Source organism: Dioscorea cayenensis, chromosome 2 (genome assembly GCF_009730915.1).
Source record: "Dioscorea cayenensis subsp. rotundata cultivar TDr96_F1 chromosome 2, TDr96_F1_v2_PseudoChromosome.rev07_lg8_w22 25.fasta, whole genome shotgun sequence".
Lineage (NCBI taxonomy): Eukaryota > Viridiplantae > Streptophyta > Magnoliopsida > Dioscoreales > Dioscoreaceae > Dioscorea > Dioscorea cayenensis.
In genome coordinates, this window is record NC_052472.1 from 9,600,977 (window position 1) to 9,611,408 (window position 10,432).

The 10,432-nt window shown below is 34.2% G+C and overlaps 1 protein-coding gene across 1 annotated transcript; it reads right to left on the reverse strand.

Moving 5' to 3' along the window:
- Positions 1-927: 927 nt before the first annotated feature.
- LOC120280186 (O-fucosyltransferase 6-like) lies at positions 928-10,432 on the reverse strand. The gene is made up of 10 exons (XM_039286952.1): positions 10,038-10,432; positions 9,891-9,950; positions 9,701-9,788; positions 9,337-9,413; positions 7,767-7,855; positions 7,497-7,683; positions 5,234-5,415; positions 2,430-2,532; positions 2,003-2,334; positions 928-1,928 (listed from the first exon to the last, which is right to left on the reverse strand). Exons 1-10 carry the CDS (start codon positions 10,200-10,202, stop codon positions 1,469-1,471), a joined length of 1,743 nt encoding a protein of 580 aa, XP_039142886.1. The 5' UTR covers positions 10,203-10,432; the 3' UTR covers positions 928-1,468.

The following is a 10,432-nucleotide window of genomic DNA, read 5'->3' on the forward strand; positions in this document are numbered from 1 at the left end:
ATCATTACTAGATATATCAAGTAATTTCAAGGTAGTAAGGTTACGGAAGAACGATAGAATATTGCCATTGCTATGATTATCAGATATAGGATCCAATAAAATCCCTTAAAGATAAGGAAAACAGTAATAAACAAAAGATAAGAATCTAAACAAAATAATTAAAACAATTAAAATAAATCCAGATATTGAATAGTTGATTTTGCTATAAAATTTAACTAAAACCTAATGGCCATTGATTTGATCTCATGCAATAAACATAATTTTAGCATATCTCTTATATTTTTTTCATTTTTAAATAATTATAATTCTAATCAAACACCATATTTACACTCTTTTTCCATTCCTCCACTCTCATTGCCATTATCATTACAACAATACAATTACCATTCCCTTTATAACTATTTCGCAAACCAAATGCACAGCAAGTATATTCAAATAACACCTTACAAGTTGCAAAGTTAGTGGCTTGTTACTTACTATATTTTAGGTCAAAATATCAAAATGGTCTTTTTATTTTGCGTTTTCCGCCTTTTTAGTGCCTCTAATATAAAATCGACTTTTTGATCCTCGTATTTTCATATTTTTGTCTTTTTGGTCCCTCTAATTAATGGATATGCCAATTCAAATGTAGTGAACATGAAGAAGCTTTGTGATTGAATTGATATGTTTAATATAATTTTTAATTATATTACATTAACTCAGCTACTTCAAGGAAAACTTATTTATAAATTCAAGCTCGAGCAAATCTTGAATGAAATCTTTTTTATGATAAAAGTTGTGAATAATAACAATGATTACAACAAGAAGGAATAATATATATATATATATATTCTTCTCTATAAAAGCTACTATGGAAATAATGAAAATATAGCTCTAATGACACTTTCACTTCATACAACTCTGGATTCAAAATTATAAGTTGCAATTCTCACTAAATCTGAATTCAAAATCATGCTAAGTGCATTTTTCACCCTGGTATCATACCCAACTAAATACTGACTGTTTTACCAAGGGAAAGTATACATGAGAGAGTCTCTATTCAAGACATCATGCATGCAAGGAAATTTGCACAATAACAAGAACAAAGAGTTTTGTGTCCTTCAGACCTGAGGGGAAGAATAAACATTTCAAAGATTGAATATAAACAATGTCATTTCATGTTTGTTTTCCTTTCAAGAGAACTGACTCTAGTAGCCCCTCAATTTCACAAAGAAACAAAAATTAAAAACTATATATATTCATCAGTGTTGTCCAACAAAATTCAAGAACTGCCAAGTTGTTTTTCCTGCAAGTGAAATTTTCTTGATTTAACAGCCAAGTTGGAAAGGATTTTCACTGTACAGTTCTTCCATCACGGCTCTATATACAATAGAATGAAGCACACATCGGCAAAGAGAGAGTTCCGCAGTGAGCAAACTTCCAGATCAAATAAATTCGAGAAAGAATGGTCAAGTTCAAAAATATTTTGCTAGTCGGAAAGGATTTCTTCCAAATCAGGATCCTCAGATCGGAGGAAGAAATTATACTCCAATCCAGTTCCATTAGCAAGATTCACCATGTGAGCATTTTCTCCATAATCGAAGTCAAGCCAATCCATTTCCTGCTCCTCATCACCACTAGGGTGATTCTCTGGTGATTCACCAACGTTCCTACTTATGTGACCCTTCTCATTTTGATTACCACCTTTGACTTGATCTTGTGGCCCAGAATCAACTCTTGGCTTATTATTTTCACATATACACGTCGAAGGGTTTTCATGAAATTCACCTCTACCAGGTCTTACCTCATTTGGTTCTCCCATAAATCCCTTCTGATAAGTTCGAACCTTCGACACAAATTCTTCCCATGTCATGTTGGATCTGTTCAAAAATAAAGAGTAAAGCTTTCTAGCATTTGGCCGTATCGTCCTCTTATGACCAAAATATCTCCTGCAGAACAAAGTGAGAGTGCATTAGAACAAATGGGAAAATTAATGCTTATCAGAATACTGAAATAGGCATACCTTCGTCCAGCAAGCATTCTAGCCATGTTGCCATTGTTGTTGGTGACAAATACATCACTTCCATCACAGACAACGAAATCTAGTGCAGCCATTCGAGATGAGAAAGATAAGAATGGAGCCAGCTCTTCCTTGCTAGCTAGAGTTTCTTTAGAATGGAAATTAGGAAACAGAGCCTTCAATGACGCCAAAGACTCTTCTCCTCCATAAACTTCACCTGATGCTACATAAATATGAACATCTGCACCAAAGCCCAATCCCCTGAGCATAAGACCAACCTCTTCTGGAGTTAGTGGGCATTTTCCGTGCCTCCGTTCCTTATCTGGGTTGCTTATCTGAATGAGATGCACAATGAGTAACAAAAGTATGGGAAAGGAAATCCAAGTTTTTAGTACGAACAGAGAAACAGTAAAAAGACATGATGCCTCACATGTAAGGTCTTCCACCTCTTGCGTATTGCCCCCAGTTCCTTCCTTTCCTTTTCTCCTCCTCCATAATAGCATCCAGAGAAGGCAAGCATGTCAGGTTCAAATCTGCCATAAAAATATATCTTCCATAAAAAATGGAAATAACAATGCTAACACAAATATTCAGTAAGTCCATAAAACAGTTTCAAGGACAAGGGAGCAATTTAAGCCCCAAAAATTAAAGAACCAAACATGAAAGTTATATTGCCTGGGGAAAGATATGGGACTTTAAGTAAAAATCTGAGAAGCTCCAGACATGAATGTCTAAATATTACAAATTTCAAGAATGAATTGTAATGCCTAAACCAACAAACTTCCAAGGCATAAAATCGATAGCAATTGCAACAAATGATTGTGCACCATTTAACCAAATTTGTATATGTATATATATATATGTATGTATGTATGTACACACCACAATAAACATACTGCAAAATGCAACTTTTGTACTGTTGTAAATACCAGCATGAGCCAGGTTGCGCATATGTCCTTATCAACAGTTGCAAATTCTCGATTATTTGTATGGATGATGCATGAGGTAGCTGGAAATGGCCGTGTTACATGCCATGTTGCTAGGAGATTTAATCATAATAATAATAATAACAACAACAACAACAACAATAATAAACCGGATCAAGTAGGTGTACAACATTAGGTCATCAATGAGAATTATCAGCTTGAAACTGACTTGAGGGCATTGCATTCCTACGGCTGCTGTCTGTGTACTGCAAAGCCTTCTTGACCAGTGAGTAAAGAATCTCATTTATCAGGACATGAGAGACTTCATTATTCAGCATACTGAGAATCACCGACAAACCATCTCAGCTTAATATTGTTTAAGGAAACTTTTACAACATCTCCAATTTATTTGGCTGCTGTCAGTGTACTGCAAAGCCTACTTGACCAGTCAGTAGTTCAATCAACAAAAGAATCTCATACATCGGCATATGAGAGACTTCATTAATCAGCATACCGAGGAATCACCAACAAACAATCTGAACTTAACATTGTTTAAGGAAACTTTTACAACATCTCCAATTTGTATAGCTCTTTCTTTCAAAAGGACACATTTCTAATTAGATAAACCTAAGCCATTTTGGACCAAATAAACTATTAAACATACTTGTATGACTGACAAAAACAGGTGGTAACTTGTCCTTCACTTCTATTGCGACAGAAATGAAACTACCACAAGCATTTTATGAATTAACATTTGAAGTGTTTGTAGTGATGATTCTTAATCTCTAATCTCTATTTCATTAACTAATTTATATCATATGTTCCTATCATTATCACTAGCACTAGAATATTTCTTATGAAAGGTTTCTAGCATTATGTACAAAGAATTTATAAGTCATCATTATAAGGTGTGCAACAAGATCTCATGACCACCGGTCTTCAACTGTAAGTCAAATACTTATCCCTAGGGTCGTAAACAAACCACGCCGAGCTATGCTTGGCCGTGTTCAAGCTTGGCTCCCACTATTTTACCTTAGCACAAGCTGAGCTTGAGCCTACTTTAACCACGCCCGAGCCGAGCTTGAGCGTAGATGAACTGAGCCCGAGCCGAGCTTGAATCTATTTCGAGCTTCATGAAATTCTTAGGCTCAGGCTCGGCTTATTAGCTCGATAAAGCTAGGTCTTTTTCCATAAATAATACATTAGTATTAGTATGATTAAAAAATGTATTGTTTTTAAAATAATATTAAACCTTTTTATAATAAAAATTATAAATTAATCTTATCTTTTGCTTAAACTTATACTAAAAGGACGTGTAATATTTTTGTAAACCATTATTATAAATGATCCCATAAACGACCATGTTAATATTGTTATATGTAGTTCTATAAATGCTTTATATAAATGAGTTTATTAATAATATTATAAACAATTCTACTAATGATTTTTATAAATAATTCTTATAAATAAACTTCTTAATAATACTATGAACAAGCCTAATAACGGTTCTTACAAACGAGCCTTTAATGATACTATAAATGAGTTATTCAAGAGCCTTAACGAGCAGAGCTTGGTGCTATTCACGCTTGGCTCATTTACCTTATCAACTCGAGAATCGCTTGCTTACTTTAATAAACAAGCCAAACCGAGCCCTTAACACACCTAGCCTTCAAGCTTTTAATGAAAGTATTGGTTCATTTACAATTTTACAGCCCTACTTATCCCAATTTATTTTTGTTGTAATTTGAGAAAAAAGTTAGAGATGAAGAACCAACTGAAAGTTTGTTAAGGAGAGGACCTTACACAGAATTTGTTATCATGCATAATAAGCAAAGGTACAAATATGCACCAAAGAATAACAAAAAAATAAATATATATACCGTAAACTGTGGCATATAAAAATAAATAAGGCATCCAAAGGAAACATAAAGTCGTTGCATGATGTTAAAGCTTTTAAGCTTTGACTGACATCCAAAATTGAACTAGTTAGAGTGACTAAAGTTGACAACAAATTCATGTGTAGAGGATAAATAACAAAAGATGAGAACAAATCATTTTGCCCTAAAATTAGAAACATATCATAAAAGAATTAACTAATCCCTTTCAGTAATTTTTGCCTTGTAACAAGGCATTAGATTTATTTTTTTGAGAGTAATCAATTCCCACTACAAGGCTTTGCATCAAAATCTGACACGAAATGTAAAAGTCAAATTATCATTTAAAAAATCACAGAGAGAAAAAAAGCGTTGCATCAAAGTGCATGAAATAATGAACTTGTTACGTGACATGATTAACTCAAAAAGTTCACCTCAGGTGAAGTGCAATGAAATGCTTGCTTTTTGCCTTCATTCTCTGGATTAACTTTTCCCCCATTTCTAAGATTGGGTCTGCAAATTTTAACGCATGATAATTAACTCTACATCTCAGTTTCTGCAGATCTGTCTCCAACTTGTTTGCAAGTCGGTAATCAAACTTAGTCAGCTGAATAACCTGCAGCATCATACCGCAATTCTAATTTAACACATGGAAATAAATGTTTTGGAAGATGACAGATTGACAATTTTGCAACATTCAACAGAAAATTACAATACTATTTAAAGGGTTCTTGATTGAATTCACCTTTAAGCAACATGGGAAAGGCAAATAAGGGTTATGAAGAGGTATGGATATTTATTAGTTGAAGTTAGTAAGATGAGAGACCAAGACTTACATATGCAAGTTCAAATTTACCATATTAACCTCCGTGGGACTGTTAGTTACACTATAATAAATGGGGCAAGTGCTAGTTTGTTTAACTAAGTAGATAGCAAACAAACCACTTAACCAAACTCAAATACTATTATAAATGAAACCAAAGGATTTGGACCCAATTCAACCCAAAAAGCTTAAGCTAATAGGGTAAGAGACTCAAACTTATATATTCAAGTCCAATCTAATTAAATTGACCAATGTGGAAGTATTAGTTACTCTAGTAATATTGAAGTCAAAACACAAATATTGAAAGGTAAATAAAAAACCTTTCTTATTTTTGCTCCTACTGGGTCCCACACCACTTATAGAAGAATTTTCACAACAATAAAATTCTCAAACCACCTAATCAAATACTCCTCTGCAACAAAGGAAGGACTTCAATAACATGAATCCATAAATTCAGGACTTGAAGCTCAAAACTGCCAGAAAATATATGATGCTAATGTCACACTTCCTTAAATTTGACTGAGAATATATGTCATGGAAGTAGTCATCAAAATTAGCATTCCAATTTCAAGTTTTTACACAGTAGGCTACCCAACAGCATAATATTCATAGCAATTGATATTCTAGACCTGCACATATCAGATAAACCAATGCTACTTAAGGAGCTAAAGCCACTCGTGCAAACCTAAACCTAAATAAGCATCCTATTAGGTTCAAAATTGTCAGCCTGACACAACAGGTAAAATTCCTCTTATCTGGAGCAAACGTATTTTGCGTACACTTTAACTGAATAATTACAGGGAGTACACAGGCAATGGATATGATTTCCATATCACCCTATCACTTGAGACAAAAAAAGTATTAATTCAACTTTCTCACACACCCAAGTATTCAACAATCAATAATCTCGATCCAGGTCATCAACAAAAAATTACCAAACAAACTCTCAGATTTGTTTAGAATGCAGGGCAACCAGATCATTTTAAAATGCAGCTATGTATCTGCTTTTATCTAGATGATTTAGGTGACCTCAATGACCATCATATTTTTAGTATTTTTTTATTATTTTCTACAAATATAAAAATAAAACCGTTTCAAACAATTTTATTTCTTGAGAAATATTAAGATTTGAGAAAAATTTAACCATGCTCAGTGCGTCCAAAAGGCAGTTTTCCATCTTCAGGAGACAAAATAACTACATGACACACATGAGGTCAGAAAAAATGTTTAAAAATTAGTTTAAAATGAGAGACAAACTACTTTAAGCAAATAAATAAACTAATAAAACGGAAGCAAAAATAAATGGCAGACTTAAATTTTTAGCATTATATTAGTACCTCTATCCGTGATAATTAATTGAGCAATAATTAAAATACATTAATCCAATGCAATAATCAAAAAAATTTTGCAGCCAAAAATAAATTCATGATAGCATTGAATTGCATATTAAGTTCGTTGAAGGAAATATGAACTTTCTCAACATTCATAAGCTCTTTCTGAAGTTAATCAACAACGCTGCATATTTGGCTGCCAAGTCACATATCCCCATACATGTATATTATGATATCATCTGGCTCATAAAGCCTTATAACACCTAATTATGTAAAATTGTTAACCACATATGCCAAATCATTCTTCGAATTAGGCCCAATTTGTGCAACAAGACTTATAACCAAACAAAACAAAGGTACTGCTGAACAAAACAAAACTTTTCATAAATAAGAAAATGCATTAAAAAGGAATTTTCTGTTCATATGCCAGTTGAGAAAACGACAAAACCAAAAGAAAATTGATAGCAACTAGAATTTAGACTCCAAGATATAATAAGCATAGTGTGAACCAGTTTTTAGTATCACAAGAGATTCAATACTTACGTGCTTTTTCAGGAGAGCAGGCATGACTCGAGTCTGGTAGCATCTTGGGGTGCATTTCCTTGGAACACGCATGGAATAAGGATTACCAATGACCTTTCCTCCATTTCTAGGAAGCTCCTTTATGACTTTAACATCTTTTGAAAGAAATGATACAAACCAGTCCACATCAAAGATATCAGCAAAATTGCTGCAAGGCATATCACCACACAAAAACATCCATTGATAACTGAAAAACCAAAGAACATTAAAGAACATTCAAATTAAAAATACCTAGCATCTTTCCAAAATGATTTTTGATCCAGCTTAGGAACAACAAGGGTCGCATTCAAAATTCGAGCTGCAACAACAGCATCCGTTATCTGAAACATACATTAATATCTGACTTCTGTCAGGTAACCAACTCAGGTTTGGTACAGAAACCAAAATATTGAAGAACTTGAATTAAGAGAACTATTCACATTTTAAGGAGAAACATAACTTTAGCTTCAACAAAAATAAATAAATAATAAAACGCATGTGATCTAGCTCTTGGCATGAAATTAGTTTGTAGAGCATTTTTTTAGCAATAAAAGCGATGAGCATAACAGATCTTGCAGGCTAGAAAATAATTCCTACAGAGCATGGGTACCAAGATGTTATGAACGAAGAGATTTAGTTACAGTAATATAACAATGATTATAAAGTAGCAACACTTAGAATAGAAAACATCACAGCATCATGTCTATAAGAAATTTAGCTATTAGTTTCTGAGTATAACAATCAAATTTTGACAGATTAATAAATTATTTTTCAAACATTCCCCTAAAATCTCCCTATAAGCCTCAAACATAAAAATAAAGAGATTATAAGTCCTACAATCATGTCATCGCAGAGTATGGTAGGAAGAAAGACCACACTAAATATGTGCATGACCGCTTTCCTCATGAAAGAACTCAATTTTATCAAATACATATTGGAATCATGGCCTTACACAATAAGATTTTAACATGGACCAACTCCAAGCAGCAATTGAATAGCATAGGATTAAGTTCGATTAATGAAAGGTATGCAGTTTGACCTGTCACAATTATGTCATGTAACATGTCTAACAAGTAACAACAAAAAGAGATTTTCCATGTGTCAAATATGTTATGAAATAACTAAGCATCTATGCAACTTACACTTCAAAGATTCAGCAAGAGAAAATTTATAAAAAATTTTTGCAATTGGTTGGAAGGCATATTTACTTGGATACATTAAAACAATATATGATATGTTGAATACATGCCAAATGCCTTCTCGGTTTTACACATAAACCTTTCCAGTCCATAGTCACCAGGATTAATGAGCAATTTCTCACATTTCACTTCATGACAACAATGACAAAGATGGAACGGCAATGAAAAAGATGTTACCAAAATGAAAATTAGGTACACTTATCGTACATACAATGTTAGACAATTGGATTAGCTTAAAGACCTCTCTGCTAGGGAGTAAAATGAACCAAGAAAAGATATATCACTATCCCTAGAGTACAAGCATGGACAAAGATATGAACGATTCAAGGCTTTGCAAAGAGATTTGCTAGTGCAAAGTAAACAACATCATCTTACAGAATTTGTTAGGAAATGAGCACATGTTATTTTGTTCTCAAATTCCTCAGCTAAAATAAATTCAGAACATGACTGATCTGTTCACATACTATTCAATATTTAGACTGTTAACTCTGGATTCATAAAACATTTAAAAAAAGGAGATAATGAGATATGAGGCATGCACCAGAGACAATTGGAAAACAGAGATACTACAGTTCATGAAAACCAGAAAGATAAAAGTATTAAACAAGTGACAAGAATCTCACCCCTGTTCTCTGTTGATTTAAGCCTCCACTGGTTGCAATCATCAAGTACAAGTTTGATCGAGTGTTGGCTTTCGCAGCTGCATGTCAGAGACGATAAATCTATCAGATAATGGAATCACTTACATTGTAGAGTGATAGCCAAAAATCAATAACATGCTACAAAAAAGGTAAGGTTTTTCTCATTTTTTTTGTTGATAATGAAAGCATAAAAAAGAAAAAGAAAAGAAAAAGGGGGAAATCTTGAGAGCAATCTAGAACGGATCAAAAGCATAAACTAATGAAAAGAAAAAAAGGCAAATAAACGATCGTCGCATTCAATCAACACAAGCGACCAACAAGCGAACTTAATTCTCAAAACACATACTAGCAAACCCACTGCTTGCATTGCTGCAACCGTGAAAATGATTTGCAAGCTTGGAAACCCAAAGATCATTCTCCATGCTCCCTCCACCCTGCAAATCCAAATCAAACGCCAGAAACCCATCAACCCTAATCCAAAATAGCATTGAACCAAGATCAAATTTTGACAAAAGAAACCAAAACAATAAACCAACCGGAACATGGAAAACCTCCGTAGCAACCACGTTCCTCTTCACCTCCGCGAGATTCTTAAACTAAAAACAAAATCCATTCATCAATCAGGAGATCAAAGCGAGAAACAGGACAAAACAAAGAGAACACAAAGCACGAGCATTGGATACCAGAAGGGCTGGTCGACGGGGTTTGGGGAGGGCGGGGTGTTCGAGGGGCGGAGGAACGAGGGATACAAGGAGCACAAGCGCGGCAAGCACGAGGAGAGCAGCGGCAAAGAGCGCAGCAGGAATGGGCCACCGCTCGTGCTGCTGGCGCCGCCGCTGGAACGCCATGAGGCCTGGTCTAGCTTGGAATCTGAGGAGGAAATGGTGGTATTGGAGAGTGTTTCATTGCGGGTAGATGGAGGAGAGATCGAAGAAGAGAGAAGAAGAAGAAGGAGAAGATGACCGGCGACGAAGATGACGGAGTTGGTGGTTTTTTTTTAATTTATATAATTTTTTTTTTAATTATTGTTGGGTTTAGTTATGGAGTTGGTGAGGAGGAAAAAGAAAAACAAACAGAG